Below are 19,742 nucleotides of genomic sequence, written 5' to 3'. Positions count from 1 at the left end.
CCAAAATGCATGGCGCTGAAGCTCCTGGGACCAATCAAATTCACCCCAAAAATACAAGAGGAACGGGAGCCCAAGTCCATTTTTTTTTTTTGTTTTGGGGTGTGTGTGTGTACCACGTTCTTCTTCCCAGTTCATCCTCACTCCACGAAGAAAAGGCACAAATGTCCCCATGTCCCCTCTTGCCCCATCCCTGGGCAGATCTTCTCACAGGCTGGTGGCAGATGGAGATGCTCGGGTGAGGTGGGACCAGCCCTGCCATGGAACTTGGTGGCATCTCCTCAGCTTCCTCCTCTGGAGTTCCAGATGTGCCTGAGGAGGTGTGGAGGCTCCTGGGCTGATGCTCAGCGTGTGCTGCAGGGAGCAGCATTGTCTTTCTCCAGGGTGGTTACCCCAGGCACGGCAGCTCCAGGGGGAGATGATCCCGATGTGCTGCTCCAAGAAGGACCCAGCACAGCCAGGTCCTACTGGAAGCACCTTCACACCCAGCTTGGATCCTCCTGGGGATGCTCCCCAGCTGTGACCTCCCCGAAGAGAGGCAGGAGCAGAGCCAGGAGGGGGGATAAGTGATGTCCAACCCACAGCTCCTGCTGGAGGATGAGGAGGGGGCTTTGTGTGGGCAGCAGCCGCCAAGGAGGTGAAGATGGAGAAGAGCAAGATACTCCAGAGCAGGAGAACATCTCCAAGGCTTTGCCCTCTGCTTCTCCCCATGGAGCTCTGCTCAGCACTCAGGCTCCACAACCACCCATGGCAAGGAGCCCCTCAGCACCCATGGGTGCTGCCACCACCCAGCATGGTCACCCCGACTTCTTGACCACGTTTGCCACCCCAAGCTCTTCCTTAGGGCTCATCTCCCATTTTTTTCCCCCAGAACATCACCCTCAGCACCACTGACACCTTCCTGCACGCTCCTCTCCTGCCCCTTCCTTTGACCTGTGAATTTTTAACCCCAGGGATCAAAATATTGTTTTTTTGGAGGGGGGAGGAAGGAGAGGGAGGTGGAGGCAGGAGATGCCCCATGTGCCACCCAGCCCTGTGTCCTCCCCTGCCAGGCAGGCAAAGGGAGAGGGGGGAGAAAAAAATATTCACCAAAACAGCAACCCCACAACAAACCAAAACCACAAAACCAAGTCAGCACAAAAGCCCAAACCCACAAAAAAAAAAAAAAAAGAAAACCAAACAAAACCCAACCCATCACCCCTCTCAGCAACGCACCCCGGTTTTTTGTACATCGATTGTGTAATTTAAGAAGTATATATATATATATATAATATATATATCTCTCTATATCGTGATTGTATGGCCGTGGATACAACAACAACAAAGCAGCAAGTGAAAAGAACCGAGCTCTGTCCTCCTCCTCCTCCGGGTCTGGGTCCTCGTTTGGTTCCGTCCGTCGGTCTCACACCCCCCCTGGAGGTGGCTGTCGGGGTGGCTGAGCACCCTGGGACCCCCCCACCCTGGGGGGCTGTGGGAGGTGGGGGAAGCAGACAGGAGTTTTGGGGACCCCCTTGCTGGGGTGCTGGGGTAGAGCTTCCCGGGCTCCCTAAAAACTTGGGGAGAAAATGGTTTGTGAGTCCCACAAAAATGGTTTGTGGGTCACCCACCCCTCTCCCCTCCTCAAAAAAGGCCGGGGGGGGATGGGGTGGAGTGAGCAGGGACCCTCTGGGGGGTGTGGGGACCCCCTGAGCTCCCACTGGGGAGGAGGCAAAAGGATTTCTTCTCTTATTTAAGGGCTGGAGCTGCAGAGGGGTTGGGGGGAACCCTGAGCTCCCCAGCACACCCCAGGATGCTGGGTCAGGTCCCCAAATCCCTAGGGACACCACGGGTGTCCCCAGATTCACCCTCCCCAGCTGGCAGCACCTTTGCTCACCGTTTAACCCCTTCCTGTCCATCATCCCCACAGGGATGTGCAAACCCCAACCTCCCCTTTGCCCCCCCAGGGACCTGGCAGAGGGATGGGGGCACCAGCACCCCCAGTTCCCCCCCTCCTGCTGCTCCCTGTGCCGGCTGCAGGAGCACTGAGCACACCCAGGAAATCACAAAACACATTTTGCTGCCCCCCCTTCAATTCCTATCCCCTCCCCACTGCCTTTTCCAAGGCACTTTCTCCTCTTCCTCCTCAGCTCCGGGATGGCCAAAGCCTTTCCACGGCTCTGCCACAGTATGAAATGGGCAGAACAAAACAAAACAGACCTACAACCAGGTGGGTTTTGAGTTTTTTCTTTTCTTTTCAGCTCCCACAAAGCATCTCATGGGTACCCAGCCTGCCCTGTGGGTACCCTGCCCGCCCACCCTCAATGTTTGAGCCTACCCCACAACTTGCTGCCAGCCAAAACCAAAAAGCAAATAAACAAATAATAATAATAATAACAATTAAAAAAAATTAAAATCAACATCTCCAGGTAACTCAGACACTGGTGAAATGTGCACTTTGAGCAATCCCCAGTTTTCTGTCCCAGTCCAGGTTGTGTTTCAAATCTCCTGTCCAGAGGGAAAAGGCAAAGCTGCCACCTCCCTCCTCCCAAACTCTGGCAGTCCCAATAAAATCCAAATCAAGAGAAGAGCCCTGGGCCAGGAACCAGAACCTGGGGGCTCTGGGCATTGTCCCTGAGCCCGAGGAGCAGAGACCCAGCCCAGGGGACCCCCAGGTCTGCAGGGATCACACCCACACCTCTGTTTTCCAGCTGCTCCCTTTGCAAAACCCCCATTTCCTGCCCCAATTTCCAGCGGGGAGGAGAAGCTGAGTGTGTCCGGGAGTGGGGAGGGATGGGGAGATGTCCCTGTCCTCAGGGGGTGCCCCAGGGTACCCCAGCAGCACCTCTGGGTGCCACCAGTGCCAGGCTGCTCCTGCACGGGTCGGGTCAGCATGGGCCTGGCTGAGGGCAGCCGTGGGTGCCACTGTCCCTTGTGGGTGACACTGTCCCTCCCGGTGCCATTGTCCCTCCCGGTGCCATTGTCCCCTGCTCACGTGCCCTCCCTGAACAATGGCTGGGCCAAAGCCACCTGCAGCCAGTGGATGGGAGGGAAGGAGGGAGGAAGGGAAGGGGGGACAAGCTCAGCCACTGTCCCCCCCATAATTAACATTGGAGCAGAAAATACTGAGGTATGAAATGGAAAAAAAAACAAAAAACAAAAAACAAACAAACAAACAAACAAAAAACCTACTAAAAAACAAAGAAAACAAACAAAAAAACCCCACAAAAACTAACAACAACAAAAAAACACACAAAAAACAAACAAAAAACCCAAAAAAAAACCAAAACAAAAAACCAACCAAACAAAAAAAAACAAAAAAACAACCAAAAAAGCCGCGGTTTTGCAGCCGAGGGGTGAAAGGCAGCAAAGGGCAGAGCACACACAACCCCCCACCCCATCCCAGGCAGGGCTGAGGGTCAGAAGCTGCTTGTGGGGGTAGCAGGATGTCACTGGTCCCACAGCTGGGCTGGTGGGGACAGGGGGGGACAGGGTCTGTCCAGAGGGGAGTGTGGCCCTGATAGCATTGTGTGTGTCCCCCCCCAAAGCAGCCCTGGGGCACGATGCCAATGGGGATATCGAGGTCTCCTGCTGGGATGTTCCCTTAGCCCCATGTCCTGGGGGTGTCCTGGGGGTTTCCTGAGGCTGCAGGGGGAGAGGACAACGTGCTGGGGGGGTGTGACAGACCTGGGGACAGGATCCCTGTGTGTCCAACTCCTCTGGGTGGCCCCCAGCCTCACACCCACCTTCAATCCCTGCTGAGGGGCACCAAGGCTGCAGGGAGCTTGAAATCCCCTCCATCAGCCCCGAAGTCCATGCCCACCCCCGGAGGGACACTCGTGGGTGGTGACCCCTTAGCTCGGGGGGGTTCATCCCTCCCCTCCGAAGTTTAGGGACGGGGGGGTGGGCAGAGGGGTCCCATGATCCAGAGGGTCCCGGGTGGGTGTGGGGGGGGGTGGTTGTGCCCGTGGTTGGTTCCTGTGGCCCCAGGAGGAGGGGAAGGTCCCTGCCGGGGCTGTCCCCTTTGTCACCACCCCTCAGACCGGGTGGACGAACTGGTAGACGAGGCGCTGGGAGATGTCGGGTTTGCGGATGATTCCCTTTCTTGTAATACTGCCGGATGGAGCGGCTCAGCTTGTCGTAGTTCATGGCGGGGCGGTTCTTCCGGATGCCCCAGAGCCGAGCAACCTGCGCGGAGTCCTCGATCTTAAAGATCCCTGGGAGGAAAAAGCATCCAAGTGTTGGGAGAGCATCCAAAGGTAAGCGGCGAGGATGGGGGAAGGGTCTGGAAGGGATGGATGGCTGCGGATGGGAGGCTGAGGGCACCGGGAAAAGAGGCTGAGGGGTGAGCTCGGTGCTGGCTGTGGCTGTTGAGGGACAAAGAGATGCTGGAGGTGGTCAGAGAAGGACAATAAAGCTCAAGAAGCTTTCAGTAAAGCTAAAGGAGCCTGGAGCACAAATCCTGTGAGGAGCTGAGGAGCTGGGGGTGTTTAGTCTGGAAAAGAAGAGGTGAGAGGAGACCTGATGGCTCTGTGCAACTGCATCAAGGGATGTAGAGTGAGGAGGGAAAGAGCCTCTGGTCCTGAGGGATGGGATAGGAGCAGAGGGAATGAATGGAAGCTGTGCCAGGAGAGGTTTAGGTTGGATGTTAGGGAATATTTTTTCCCTGGGAGGGTTTTCAGGCATTGGGATGGCCCAGGACAGGGGTGGAGTCCCCATCACTGGAGGCATTTAAAAGGTGTTTGGAGCTGGGCCTTAAGGCCATGGGTTAGGAGTTGACTGTGGTGTTGTCAGAGGTTGGACTGGATGAGGTCTCTTCCAACCTAAACAAACATTCTGTGGTTCTGTGATCTGGGTTCCTCAGGAGGGGAGGAGGTGAGGCTGGTTCTGAGTCCTGCACTCCTGTGACCCATGAGAGGGCTCAGGGAAATGGTAGGAAATGTAATCAGGGGAGTTTAGTGAGATAACAGGAAAAGGGTTTTGACCCAGAGGGCAGCTAAGCAGTGGAACAAACTCTCCAGGGAGTTGGTCACAGCCCCAAGCCTGCCCGAGTTCAAGAAATGTTTGGGTGCTGCTCTCAGGCCTGGGGTCTGATTCTGGGGGTGCCCTACATGGGGTCAGGAGTTGGATTTGATGATCCTGAGGGGTCCCTTCCCACTCAGTGTATTCTGTGCTTCTATGAAAGCAGAGCACAGTGAGGAAAGGGAGGTTAAATCCTCACCAACCCCCACCCCATGCCCACCCCAGGGCCAGGCCAGCACCCACCTTTCTCCTTGTTGAGCCAGCGGATGAAGCGTCCGTAGTTGTGGGGTTTCAGCAGCAATTCTTTGAGGAACTGCCAGAGGTGGATGGGTTGCCCAGCACAGGATGAGTCCACCTCACTGTCAGCCCAGCTGCTGTCACCTCCTGCTGCGGGAAGGGACAAGGGGAGATGGAGAAAAGAGAGATCCTGCTGCCCTGCACACCATCCCTGCCCCTCCCCAGGGATCCATAGGATTCCTCAGGGAGGAAATCCAGGCTGGAAGCCTCTGTGTCTCCAGAGACTCAGCCCAGAACCTCTCCTTCCTCCCCATCATCATGGAGCAGGGAGCTCAGCTCGGTCCTGCCCTCACATAGGAGGCACAAGGGGGTGGGGTAGGACTGGGAAGCAGATAATTGCAATTAAGAAGGGAATGAGCCCCTCAGATATCTGGGACCTGAGGCCAGTGGAGCTCACTGAGCTCATGCAGAACTCACCACAGTATCTCACATCTCCCGGGGCAGCTTTTTCCTTCATCCAGGCAGCTGGAAAAGAGAAATGGGGAGGTCAGAGGAGCTTCCCCCACCACACAGCATCACCCACCCTCCCCAGCACCCTCCTGATCCCTGGCACCCACCAGACCCCAACCTCCCTCTCCATCATCCCCCAGCTCCCTGGCACCCACCAGACCCCACCTTGCACAGCACCCTCCTAATCCCTGGCACCCACCAGACCCCAACCTCCCCAGCACCCCCCAGGTCCCTGGCACCCACCAGACTTCCAGATGTCGAGGTGTGCGTGCAGGATGTCACCGCAGGCAGGGGAGCGCTGGCAGAACTGCCTCCTGCTGACATGGCACACAGGTCCTTTCCTGACAGTTCCTGGAAGGACTTCCCAATTCTGGGGGCAGCCGGTACTGAGTGCTCGGTCCCACAGGATCCACTTCTGGACATTTCCAGGGCTCCAGTCCGCAGGGTCTGGAGAAAAAGCTCAGGGAACCTCAGCTCACATCCCCCTCTCAGCCTGCCCTGCTCCCTGGGGACAGGACCCATCTGGTGACACCAAACGCAGAGCCCCCTGAGACTGCTCATGGCACAGCTTCCTTGTCCCGTGGAGGGCAGCCCAGGGATGTCCCATGGCAGTGACACCCAAAGGATACCCCAGGGATGGCAGTGACACCCCCGGGAACTTGGTCCTGGCTGTCCTGCCCCCCATACCCAGCTGGGGTGACACCTCCTGGCTCCAGGCTTGTTCCCAGCCCCACAGACTCATCCTCCCATTCCAAGTGTCTCAGGGAAATAGGGACTGAGAGAAGGACAGCAGAAGTCCTGCTGTCACCTCCTGTGACCACACAACCCCCTCTTCCCCCCCCCCCAAGATGCTGAGGGCACCTCAAGGACAAGGCCAGGGGAGGGAAGGGTCCCCAAGACTGGAGAGGGATGAACTCAGTGTCATTTGTCACTGTGTCCTTGAACCCCCCTGGCTCTGCCACTCTGGTGGGGGTGACACCAGCACCCCCCCCCAGCACAGGGCTCGTGCTACACCCCAGCTGAAGCTCCCAGACACTGAGGGCAAGGGGGACATTTGTCTGGGGCCACCACATCCCTGCCCTGGAGCGATGCCCCGAGGGATCCAGGCAGCAGCTTTCCTGTCCCAGAGTGATTCCCAAATTCCACGGAGGGTTTTTGGGGACAGAAGGGGATTTGAGAGGGGAAGAACCAAGCAGCAGCTGAGCTCCCCCAAACCCCATCCCCTGGTTGCCAGCCCCCCCAAACTGCAGCACACCTGTAGTCCCCACACCAGCACCCCCATCCCCGGCTGCACCCCACGGAGGGGCCCACCCTGCCCACCAGTCCCCCCCTCCCTCCCCACGGGGGGTCACCCACCGGCAGTGATGTTGAGGAGCTTGCAGGCTGTCTCGATGTCCTTCAGCACTTCCCCCACCACCAATGCTTCTGCACCTGCTCCAGCGAATGCTCCTCCAGGGGCAGGTTGGCCCCCAGGTCCCCCTCAGCCCCCAGCCCCAAACCTTGGCTGTCGATGATGGGACATTGCTCCGGCTCCTTCTGCACCTCCCCTCGCCCCCCCTGCACCCCGCTTTGGGATGGTTCCCCCATGCTCTTGCTGGCCCAGGTGATGTCCTCCGGGTAGAGCATGTCGAAGTAGTGCAGGCAGAAGGTGGGCAGGGGCTGCTCGGGGGTCGTGGGGGGGCTGGGGCTGTCCGGGCAACCCCAATGCCGGGGGTCGGGGTCCCTTGGGGGGATCAGCAGGGCAGGGTCCGGCCGGGCCAGGCGGGTGGGGGGCAGAGCAGTCAGCCCGGGGCTGGCACTGCCCATCCCTCCGCTCAGCACCGGCTCCAAACCTGCTGGGGAGAGGAGGAGACGCTCAGCCCGGCACCGAGTCCTCCCTTCCCGCCCAGCAGGCAGGCACAAAAGAAGGAATTAAGCCTGTTAAAGGGGGGAAAAACCCTCCAAAGAGCCCCCTGCCCTCCTCCCAATGAACGCGGGGTCAGCTGTAGGGCCGGGGGGGCTGCCCTGGCTTTGGGGGGTGGGGGGGAGCAGCCCCAACAGCCAGGAAGGAGAAAGAGCTCAGGGGGCACCTGGGTCCCCAACACTCCAGGTTTTTAGGGTTTTCCCATGTGTGCTGAGTCCCTGCTGGGGTGGGACACCCTTGCTGGCAGAGTGGGACACACTAGGGGGGCTCCAAGGCTCCTAAACTGGGCAGCCCATGAGCACCAAGGGCTGGGGGATGCCTGACCTGCTCAGCACAGTTCTGGGCATGGGGAACATCACCCAGAGCTTCCACCTGAGGAGGTCCCAGAACACCTGTACCCAAACCCAGCTGTCCCCTCCTTGGCCAGGGACCCAGCCCAGCACCACAGCACTCGGCTGCCAAGCCCTGGAGGAGAACTTTCCTTTTCCTCTCATAAGGAAAACTCCCCCTAGCCTGTCCCCATCTGGCTCTGGTTCGTGGGGAGTCCTGAAGGCTGCCGAGCAGAGGATGAGCCTGCTGAATTTCCATGGCAACACCAGGGAACAGCTTCATCCGTGGAGAAAAACTCCCCAAGAGTCATCCTAAGGTTTTTGGGAAGAGCAAGTCCCTGCCAGACCAGGGCACAGGCATGGCCAGGGCATTGCCCAGCTCCTTGCCTGCCTCCAGCATTGCTTTTTACAGCAAGGAAAAAAACCAGAAAACCAAACCAAAACGACTCCAAAACCAAACAAACAAATCCAAAACAAACCAACAACCAAAACCCAAAAAACCCAGGTGACTTAAAAGCAGAAAATGAGCAGTTTTGGCAAGGGACCCTGGAATAAAAAATAAAGGAGCATGGAAAGCATGAACCACCCTCAAAATCCCCTAAGGAAAGCAGGAAGCCCCCAGAGGTGAGAAGGGGAGGGTGGGCAGGAAAGGAGGGGTCTTGTTTGCTCTGTTTAAAAGGCTAAAAAACCAAAAACAAACCCCCAAAAAAATGCCATTGGGTTTCTCCATGTCCCTTGAGGACAGGGAGCAGCCAGAGGGCTGCTGGGGAGCAAGCCCCCAGGACAGGACAGGACAGCATAGCACATCACCATCCCCACCAACCCCACTCAGGTCCAGGCTGCTGGGCTTGGCCATTATTGATTAATGGTGTTAATTAAACATCATTAGTAGCCATACACCCCATTAACCACAGGGGTACGGGTGGGATGAGCTTAAAGCACTCACTGGGCATTTTCTGCCCCCAGAAGTATGGTTTTTGAAGCACTGCATCACCTGCACCTTGGGGAAGCTCTGCTTGTTGTTCCATCCTTGGAAAAGCAGAAAAAAAAACCTTGGAAAAATAAATGAAGCCACCTAAATAAATGGCCTAAACCAAAAGGCCACCTAAAGCCTTTTAACCTAAAAGGCTAAAGCCACCTAAACCCACCCCAGCCTGACCCCAGGGGGACCAGGGAGGGGAGAGGGATGCTAGAGCTCCTCAGGGGGTTTTGGTGGCAGGAGGAGGAGGAAGAGGAGGGAGAAAGGGTCCCCGTGCCCCCCAGCTGCCCCCACCACCCAAACAGTTTCCCTGAGAGCTGACGTCAGCTCCCAAACCTCTCCTTGATTTACTCTGGATTAAAAGAAGAGCTTTAGCAGATCAGCCTTAAATCCAGCTTCACGCTGCTCCAGGCACAAAAGGGAAGAGGTAACAGCTTGCAGAGCTCCAGCCTGCTGCACAGGGCTGCCCACGGGGCCTTTCTGGGGAGGGGATGAGATGAGGGTCTCAGCCCCAACACCTCCAGGAGGTTCTGGGTTCCTGGTGCATCCTCTGCCCATCCCACCCCTCCAGGGGCTTCACTCCTGCAGCCCCAGGACACCCGGAGGAGCCAACCCTGGGCACACAGGTCTCACCTTCATCCTCATCTTCATCCCACCCCCCTCCTCCCAGCCAGGGCCAGAAGGACCCAATCCCTTGGGAAATGTCCCCAAAAGCCTGAGCAATCACCTGTCAAGCGGGGCTGTACTCAGGGTGGGGACTTTTGTTTGACTTTCTCCCGCGCTGGCACGCAGGCAGCAGGGCTGGGTGGGGACCTGTTTGCTCTAAGAAACTGCTTTGGGTGACGGTTTCCCTCTCCTCTCCTCTCCTTTTTATTTTCTTTTTTTTTTTCCTTTCCTTTCCTTTCCTTTCCTTTCCTTTCCTTCCTTTCCTTTCCTTTCCTTTCCTTTCCTTTCCTTTCCTTTCCTTTCCTTTCCTTTCCTTTCCTTTCCTTTCCTTTCCTTTCCTTTCCTTTCCTTTCCTTTCCTTTCCTTTCCTTTCCTTTCCCTTTCCTTTCCCTTTTTTTTTTTTCTTTTATTGCTTTTCCCTAGAGAGCCAGAGGGGCAGCCCCAGGCAGCCCCAGATACTGCCCCCTGAATCCTTCACTTTCCCCTGCCTGAGCTCAGCAGGACTGTGCTGGGAAGTCCCTCAGCCCTGGCAACTGCTCCTTGGCTTGTCCATGCTCCGGGTGGCAAGCAGATCCCTGCTCCCTTGGGCTTTGCTCAGCCACAGCCAGCACAGCCCCACACTCATCCTGCTGCTCCAGAAGGAGGGGAATCCCTTCACCCTTCAAAGACCTAAACTGGGTCACAAAGCCCACCCTGCACCTGAGGTTTCCCTGGGATGTGCTGGGGCTCAGCAGCCCCTGGGGAGGCTCTGGAGAGGTTGTGGGGCAGGGTAGGGGCCACTCACCCACCCCATCAACTCCTCCCAGGGTTTCTCCATGTCCTACAGCAAAGCTCAATGACCCTGAGCGTGGCCAGGAGGTTCCTTCCCTCCCTGAAATCAGAAGTAACCCCAGGAGTGGGATGAAGCTGGGATGGGCATAAGGTGCTCAGCTCCCCCAAGATGCTGCAGCAAAGGACTCAGGGCTCCTTCTCCACTTTCTGCATGGAGCAGTGTGGGGAGGAGAAGGCCAAAAGGGCTCCAACATCAGCTGAGAAAAAAACCCCAAATGCTCCCCCTCAAAGCCAAAAGGCCAGGGCTGTGGGGCTGGACAGGATCCCACAGTGTGTGGCCAGCAGTGAGCCCAGGGGTTTGGGGGGTGCTGGGTCACAGTTCAGCTCCGTGGGGATGTCACAGCTCAGGGGGATGGGGACAGGGACCTCCTGTGTCACCCCAAGTTCTCCTGGCAAGGGCAACAAATCCTCACTGAGGGTTGCGACACGGGAAAGAGCTGGGATCAGCCCTTGGGAGCAAGAAAAAAAAAAAAAAGACAAATCCACCCAACCACCACCCTCAAACAATGGGTCCGTTAATTAAAATTAAATCTGCTGTTAAACAGGTTGTGCCAGAGGGTGGCTGGGGAAGCTCCCTGGCACAGGGGGAGGTTGGGTCCCTGTGGGAAGAGGTGCTGCCTGCAGCACCCAGTGTGTCCCCCAAAGCCCTGGGACCTTCCCAAAGCCCTGCCCAGGGAGCTGAGGTCACCTCCAGCCCCCCCCAGGACGGGGACAGGGACAGGTGGGATCCTGAGCTGTCCCGTGCTGCTGGGGGGATTTGTTTCTATCCCACCCCTGAAGCCTCCCCCAGTGCACAGCAAACCAGGACCCCAGACAGGGACCCCCCCCCCTGGACCCAGCTCACACACAGGGCTGGGATTTGGGGTGGTTTGCCCTGGTTTCTGGTCTGGTTTGACACCCTTTGCCCTGACCACCTCCCTGGGTTCTGCTCTCCACCTCGAGGAGGGATCAAACCCACACCACACCGGGGCACAGAGCGGTGACAGAGGGGACACGAGAAGATTTATGGGGCTCAGATGAAGCTGGCAAAGGGACCCTGGGGTCCCTGCACTGGCTGGGGCTGCAGCAGGTGGCCGGGTGCCCAGAGGTTGCTGGCAATCTGGGGTCCTGCCAGGGTGTCCCACCCAACCCTGCCACGTCCCTCCCGGCTGCCAAACCCTGCCACGCACCCCTTATCTCTGGGTGGAGGGAGGAGGCATCAGCCAAAATCACCCCAGAGCCAGGACAGGGGGTTGGGATGGTGAAGGGGGGTGTGGGGTGGGATGGTGAGGGGTCTGGGGATGTGACAGCCCAGGGGGTTCACTCTGTCCCCCTGCTTAGTGATGGGGGGGGGACCAGGGCAAGCCCAGGGCTCCTGTTGGATGCACACCCAGGTGGGATACAGCCCATCCTGGGGGTCCTGAACCCCCAGCACACACACACACACACACACACACACACACTCAGAGCCTTCTCCATCACCACCAGGGCCTCTCCCTGCTCCTCCTGCTGTTACCTGCATGGGTGCTGGCACAAGGACCAGGTGTCCCCACGGGTCCCCACGCCCCGGGTCAGGCTGCCCTCTCCATGGGTGCAGGGAGGGAAACAGGAGCAGGGAGGGGACACAGACACAGGGGATGGGCACCAGGCAAAGCCCCACTGCTGGGTGTCCCCCAGGTGAGCAGCAGAGCTTGGTGTTCCCCATGCAGGGCCAGGGAGCCCCTATTTATAGCAGCACCTTTCCCCCCCCCCCGGTCTTTCTCCAGCTCCTGGCCCATGAGAAAGCCCTTATTGTGGGGGACTTGGCAGCCCAGAGCCATTTGTGTTTCTCTAACTGAGCAGAACCATAAAAATCAAACCTAGAGCCAATGTGCCTTTAGCACTGACAAGACCAAAATAAATTAAAAAAAAAAAAAAAAAAAAAAAAGAAAAACAACAAAAAACCCAACCCCAAACCTAAAACCCATCAGAAAAGCTGAGCAGCCCCCAGAGGCTGCAGGGCTGGGGAAGGGCTCAAAGGGCTTCACAGAGACCCCTGGCAGCTCCTCCGTGGCCACCCAGGACCTGGGGTGCTCTAGAAAGGACCCCAGTTACTTATGGGTCACCCAGTGCCCCAAAGCACAATGTCCCCTGTGTCCCACCAGGCACAGGAGCTCACGGGACCCTCCACAGTGTCCCTGCTGGTACTGAGGGGGTTTGGGATGAGGGGACCCCAGGAGCCTCCGTGGCTGCCTTCCCATCCTCTTCCCTTGAGCTAGAGGAGCAGAGATGGCAAATCCCATTTTATTCTGGGTGACACCATCCCGAGGAGCTCCAGGAACCTCTGACCAGGGGACAATCTGTCCCAGCTCAGCCCCGAGGGGGCTCAAGGAGCTGTGGGATGGGATGGGATGGGATGGGATGGGGTGGGATGGGGTGGGATGGGATGCTCACAGGGGACAGCACCATCCCTGCCCCTGACAGGTGCCAAAAGGAGGTGTGGGAGCCCCGGGATTTGGGTGCTGTGGAGCAGCAGCGTGGGGCTTACCTTGAGGGTGCGTGGGTGGCTCAGAAGCCACATGGGTCCTGGTGTAGGGTGGGAAGAGCCGTCCCCATGGTGGGGGTGCCCCGGCAGGGAGGGGGGGCAGCAGCCCCCTGCCCGCCTCAACCCCGGCCCCGGGACGGCACCGCGGCCGCGCTGAGCTGCATCGGTTCCGAACGGGCACCAGCGGGACACGGGGACAGGATGGGGACAGGATGGGGACGGGATGGGGACGGGATGGGGACGGGATGGGGACAGGGCAGCTCCAAGGGAGGCGGAGGGATGGAGGCAGCCGGGCGAGTGCAGAGGGGGAAGGAGGGAGCTCAGCCCAGCGCAAGGTGCTCGGCAAATGCCGCCTTTGCCCATTATATCCGATTCCTTCCTTATTTACCTGAACAAACAAGCCGGGTGCTTACCTCAGCTGGAGGTGTTTGAACAGCCCGAGCCGGGGTTAACCCTTGAGGGGAGGCACCAGGCTCAGCCCCCGCTGAGCCCTGGGATGGGGGGGGGCAATCCAAGCACCCTTGAGCCCTTCCCCCCCTCACCTCCTGCTCTCTGCAGCACCTGGAGGAGCCATCAGAGTTCCCGGCTGGACCTCGCAGCACCAGGATCACTCCTCTGGTGCAGACTGGGACATTTTGGGGCCAGGAGCATCCCTGACCTTCACCCCCAGAGCATTCCTGACCAATACCCCTGGAACATCCCTGACTGACAGCCCTGGATCATCCCCAAATGATACCCCTGGAGCATCCCTGACCCCTGAGCATCCCTGGCTGGCACCTCTGGAACGTTCCTGATCCCTGATCATCCCCAACTCCTACCCTTGGAGCATCCCTGACCCCTGAGCATCCCCAGATGATACCCCTGGAGCATTCCTGACTGACACCCCCCAGGCTTCACCTCCACAAGCACTGAGCCCACGTGGGGCTTGGGATGGGGACGGCAAGTGCAGATGCTCAGAGCTGCTGGGGACAAAAGGAGCCCCTCACCCCAACCACCCCATCCCTCACCCCTCACAGGGGTTATGGCCCAAGGGTCCCTGTTGCTGCTGCTCCAGGATGGGGCACCCAGGACACAGCAGGAATGTGCAGTGCTCTGGGCCTGGGTTGTCTTCACCGGCAGGAGCAGGAAAAAGCTGTTTTGACCCAGACAGACACCCAGATGGTATTTATTGTCTTCTTTTTTAGCAGATGAAGAAGGCAGAACAGCTCAGGCAGTTCTCCTGTGCACGTAGCACTGCCAAAGCTCCCCTCTGCCCTAAAAACCCACCTCAGACAAAACCCCAGCCACAACCACCTGCAGTGCAACCCAGCTGGGACCTCCATCACCATGTCCCAGCCACCCTCACACCTGGGATTGGTGTCCCCAGCATCCCTCAGCCACCCTGACCCCGGCATCCCAGCCCATCTGTGGGTTCTGTTTGCCAGGGGGGGAAATAAAACCCCAGTGGGAAGGCAACCCTGGCCTGCCTGGTGCTTTGGCAAAGGGCTTTGTGGCACTATCAGCAGCACCAGGAGTTTTTTCCTCTCTTTGGAAAGCCCTCTTGTTATCTTATCAGTGGGGGAAAACGTTCCCCCTGGATGAGGGTTTCTGCCACCTGAGGGGAGATTTTTTTTCTCCCCTGTTTTGCTAAACATGGGGGGGGGATTTGAGTGGGGAGATATAGGCTGGGAAGGACACAGTGGGGAGAGGCTGAGGAAGCCACCAGCCCCTGAGCTGCTGGCACAGTGTGAGCTGCACAGCACCCAAACCTGCTCCTGTATCCCACCCCAGCATCCCCAGGTAGGAACCAGGGGCAGGAGCATCCCAGCACAGCCTTGGAGCCAAGGCCATCCCCCTCCACACTCAGATAACTCATCAGAGCATGGAAACAGGTCTTGACTTAAGGGATAGAATAAAACCCCATAGAAACTCCACAGCCAGGCACATGGGAGCTGTGCTGGGGCCACCCCACACCATCCCACAGCAGCTCCGTGCTCCAAAGTTTGCTGAGCAGGTTCTGGTTTGCATGAGTTGTGTGAGCTGGATTTGGACCTCCTGGCTGTGACATCAGGCACAGATCTCCCCTGTTTATTAGGTTCAAGTACAACTTGTTACACCAGAGCAAACATCAGAACTGTGCAGCTGGTGAAGAGCAGAGCACCTGGAAGTCAGAGCCAGGAGCAAAGGGGAGGAGAGGAGAACTGGGGACAGAAGGAGAAAGCAGATTGTCACAGGGATGTGCTGGCACTTCCCATGCCCACTCCTGGCTCCAGGGCATCCCAGGTATGGGTCATCCCCAGCCTGTCTGGGAACCTGTCACCCAACTCACCTCTGGGTCCCAAACCCCTTTCCCTATTATCGGTACTGCGGGAAATTTGGATAAGCAAAAGAGATTAAAGGGGAAAACGTTTGCTTTGCTGTGCTGGGAAGAGCTGGGCAGCACGGCGTGGAGCTGCAAAACCAGGTTAAAAATCCCCTCAAGTGCAATCTCTGCTTTTGTCCCCAAAGCAGCTCTGGTGGTGTCCCCAACCCCGCTGCCTTTCGCAATCCCGGCAGTTGCTCTGCTTGCATATGCAAACCAGGAAAAGAAGAGGTTTCAACACCTGAGGAATAACAAAAGAGGGGAAACGAAGTCTGGATTTTCTGCCCCGTGTGAGCAGTTTTTAAAGCTTTTACTTTTTTTTTTTTTTTTTTTTTCCTTGTCCTCCCTGTCAACCCATGGGCTCTGATTCCGATGCCTTTTGCCACAGCTGAAACTTCAACTCTTGGGAACGTGGCCGGAGGGAAGGGATGGAGAAACCATTCATGAATCAGCCTGGAAGAATCTCTCTGCCCACCTGCCCTCAGCTAATCTCTGGCTCCATCACAAGAATAATAGATAAGCAGCCATGTAATGTATAATAAAACTATTGAAAGCTCTTGATGTCACTACAAAAACCACAGAGGCCATCGAGCCTGATTTGTCTCCAGCTGAGCCGTGTTTCCTGGTCCTTTCCTCTGCCTCAGCATTATGGGACAGTGGTGACCCCTGTGCAAAGCCAACCCAGCTGCTTGGGTCCCTCTGAGAGGCCTCATCCTGTATCCTGTGCCTCTGAGTGATGCTCAGACAGGAGGTGAGCACCCCAGGGTGCAGGATGGGGCTGTCTCAGGCTTTTCTGCAGCTCAAGGAAAAAAATCCTTGAAATTCCTTTAACACAGCCCCTGGCTCAGTCCTGCTCTGAGGTGTGACCACACAGGATCTGCACCATCCAGCCCAAGCCACCCCCAGACCTGGTGGGTATTTTTCCCCCCAGGACACATGCCACAGCTCCAGGCTAGCAGAGTGACAAGGAGGGATGTCCCCAAGCTGCCACCACCACCACACCAAGCATCCCTTGGGTTCCCAGCTCCCATCACCAACATCACCCTCGACCTGATACCCACAGAGGGTCTGAGTGTAGGGGGATGTTCCCAACACCTGGCTGAGTGTTGGGAGCCCCCAAATTCACCAGGAAAGCCCCAGGACACAGGGAATCTCTTTGAAGGCCAAGGACAGCCCAGGGATGCCAGGGCTGAAGCCACCAGAGCAGGAGGAAGGTCCCAGTGGCTGCTCAACTCCCCTCCTGCCACTCCTAATCTGAATTGCTCTTCACAGCCTCTTTGCTCACAGCTGTTCCTTTCCTCCTGCCCTCACTCAGAGGTTTTATCACCCTCACTTGTGTTATTTCAAACTGAGACACTTAAGGAAGGTCAGAGCCCGGGGTGTCCCCTGTGATCCTAGAAAGAGTCAGGATGAAGAGCAGAGCACCTGGAAGTCAGCGGAGCTTGGGCACAGCTCACCCCCCACCTGCAAGCTCCTCTCTCCCCAAAAAGGGGCAGTGGCCTCGACAGAAGGTGAGAACACCAGCCCAGTTTTCCATCCCAGCTCCCAGCTGCATTGCAGTCCTGAGGCAGTGCTCACCCTCAGAGAGCTCCCTGGCTTCTGCACACTCACACTGCGGGTCCTGCTCTCCGGGATGATGCTCCAGGCAGGCTGCTCCTGCAGACAGGCTCTGGAGATGCTCTGCTGAGAGGCTTCAGTGCAGAGCAGGATCCTCCAGCCACAACTCCTGCAGCTGGTGTGTCCACAGCATCCTCACACCACCAAAATGCAGCAAAGAGAAGGAATTCCCCCAAAACTCTCCTGCAAAAGGGCTGCAAAAAACAGCTACCTCAGCAGGGAATGGGAGCCAGGAGCTGGCTTGGGCACCCACCAGGAGCAAGAGCTGTAACGTGGGGACAAGAAGCCCCTCCTGAGCTGGGGATGGGCCAAGATTTATGCTTGGTAGGGTGGGGAAGGGCTTTCCAGCAGGGCTGCACCCAAGAGTCAACCCAGAGACCAAACCCCAAGGGTGTGCAGGGAGAAGCTGACACACTTTTCACTTGTGCAATGACCCCGTGCAGATCCACCTGGGAGCACCTTCAGAGCTCCCAAACAACATCTCTGAAGCCACCCAGCTTGCTCCAGAGCAGGGACCAACCCAATCCCCTTGAATTCCCCCTCACACCCATTTTCCCAGCAGCAGCCACTCCTCTTTATTACCTCCCCAGGCCCTTTGCAGAGCTCCCCCATCTCCCAGATGCTGCCATAAATCCCATTTACAGGGAACTTGTGTGTGCTCAGGGCAAACAGCTCCTGTTATTGCTGCTGCCACCCTCCTGCTGGGCCCACCCTGATAAAAGAGCTCCCGGGCAGGGCCACAGCTCCAGCACTCGGTCCTTTCTCCAGGAGGCAGCTCCCAAAGTCCCTGAGCTGCACTGGGGGGACCTGAGTGAAAAATAAAATCAGCAGAGGAGCAATGAATGGAATCAGGACCCAAATGGTGGCACCCGAACTTCAGGGAAGCTCTTGAGGGTGCAAGCAGGGGGGTGCTGGAGATGCCAGCTCCACCCAAGGAATCACAGAATCATAGAACTGGCTGGGTTGGAAGGGACCTCAGAGCTCATCAAGTCCAGCCCTTGATCCACTCCCCCCGTGGTTCCCAGCCCATGGCACTCAGTGCCACATCCAGGCTCTTTGGAAAGATCTCCAGACACGGAGAATCCACTCCTTCCCTGGGCAGCCCATTCCAATGCCTGATCACCCTCTCCAGAAAGAAATTCTTTCTCATCTCCAACCTAAACCTCCCCTGGCACAACTTGAGACCCTGCCCTCTTGTCTTGCTGAGAGTTGCCTGGGAAAAGAGCCCAACCCCCCCCTGGCTCCAACCTCCTTTCAGGGAGTTGCAGAGAGTGATGAGGTCTCCCCTGAGCCTCCTCTTCTCCAGGCTGAAAGGATGCAGGGATCAGAGAATCGTGGAATGGTTTGGGGTGGAAGGGAGCTTAAAGGAGTGGGGGTGGCACGGGAGGTGCCAGAGCTGTCCCTTGGCTGAGCACAGAGGTGCTGGTGCTCCCCTGGGCCTGTGCAAAGGCAGCTGGAGGTGCTGAGGTTTGGGGTGCCACAGCCCCAACTCCTCCCGTGTGGCCATGCCTGGAAGGGAGTTTGTGGGGAGGGATGAAGACCCCAGGGGGATGCCAGCACCATCCTGCTCTCCCACCCTGCCTCCAGCTATCCCTGGACCACCCCACCCAAACACATCACCCTGCCTGCAGCACCCCTCTCCCTGCTCCCCCCTCCCCGAGCACCCCGGGGAGGTCGGCAGTGAGCCGGGTGAGGCAGGAGGGGGGGCTGGGAGGGTGCCCGGCTGGGCTGGCAGCTGCGGGATCCCCCGGCCGTGTTTGCTGTTCCCTGCTCAAAGCTCTGCGCTTTGCTTCCTCCGGTTGCCTCAAATCTCTCGCTTTTGTTTTTCGGGATTAAAAGCCTGGAAGTGGCTGCGGATCAGCCCGCGGGGCCAGGAAGAGCGGTGCAGGGTGAGCCCTGGCAGGAGGAGGGTGAGGAGAGGTCACCCCCCCCATGCCCCTCTTGATGATGCTTTTTTTATTATTATTTTTTAAAAATTGATCGGAAACAAAAGTGCTGAGGTACTAACTGCTGTCAGAGTGGCTCCAAAGAATGGTTATCAATATGGTGATGGGCGCTTTATAAATCTAAATCTAAATAATATAGATATATATAGACATAAACATAGATATAGATATAAATATAAAAATACAAATATAAATAATATTAATATAGATATATAAATATAAATATAAATAATATAAATATAAATATAGATACGGATATAAAAATAATATAGATATATAAATATAAAAATATAAATAAATATAAATAAAAATAAAAATATAAATGACCTCACCCCTGCAACAGCAGTTTGGGGTGCAGAGGAAGGGGGAAAATCCCCCCCGTGCAGGGCTGGATCCTGGTCCTGCACCTCCAGGCACCCGCCCCAGGGTGTTCAAACCCCAATTCCCAACTCAGCTGGGAGAAACCCCCATGGAATAACCCACTCAAGCACCCTACCCCCTGCTCCCTCCCCTTCATCCCAGCAGCACGGGGGGTTTTGGGGTGCCAGGGCCCGCACCCCCGCCCCGTCCCGCGGGCTCGGGGCCATTGGGTGGCAGCGGTTCCCAGGCACAGAGAGGCAGCCAGGTGAGACGGGCAGGGCTGGGTGCCAGCAGACGGGATGTTGGCTTTTCACACAGCCCCGGTGCAGGGCTGGAGCAGCAGCGAGGAACCCTCAGCAGGTTTTGTTTCCCACACTGGGTGCCATTAAAAAAAAAATAAATAAAAAATGCAAATTCATTCTTTGCTGCTGCTTTCTCCCCACATGCAAAACCGATCCCTGGGCAGAACGGCCCCATGGAGAGGTGTCCCCGGAGAGCGTGGGAGCTGCTGGGACAGGGAAGCAG

At 57.2% G+C, this 19,742-nt stretch overlaps 1 protein-coding gene across 1 annotated transcript; it reads right to left on the bottom strand.

Moving 5' to 3' along the window:
• Positions 1-3,301: 3,301 nt before the first annotated feature.
• On the bottom strand, positions 3,302-13,048 carry SPDEF (SAM pointed domain containing ETS transcription factor). Its single transcript, XM_030465531.1, is given in 10 exon segments — positions 3,302-4,076; positions 4,078-4,190; positions 5,239-5,379; positions 5,710-5,757; positions 5,986-6,061; positions 6,064-6,141; positions 6,143-6,189; positions 7,099-7,165; positions 7,168-7,574; positions 12,957-13,048. Coding segments are annotated over 9 exon segments (1,017 nt in total). The 5' UTR covers positions 7,549-7,574; positions 12,957-13,048; the 3' UTR covers positions 3,302-4,010.
• Between the last annotated feature and the right edge of the window lie 6,694 nt (positions 13,049-19,742).

Source organism: Calypte anna, chromosome 26 (assembly GCF_003957555.1).
Source record: "Calypte anna isolate BGI_N300 chromosome 26, bCalAnn1_v1.p, whole genome shotgun sequence".
NCBI classification, from domain to species: Eukaryota; Metazoa; Chordata; class Aves; order Apodiformes; family Trochilidae; genus Calypte; species Calypte anna.
The sequence above is the reverse complement of the archived record's forward strand: the minus strand, read 5'-3'. Positions and strand labels throughout refer to the sequence as shown.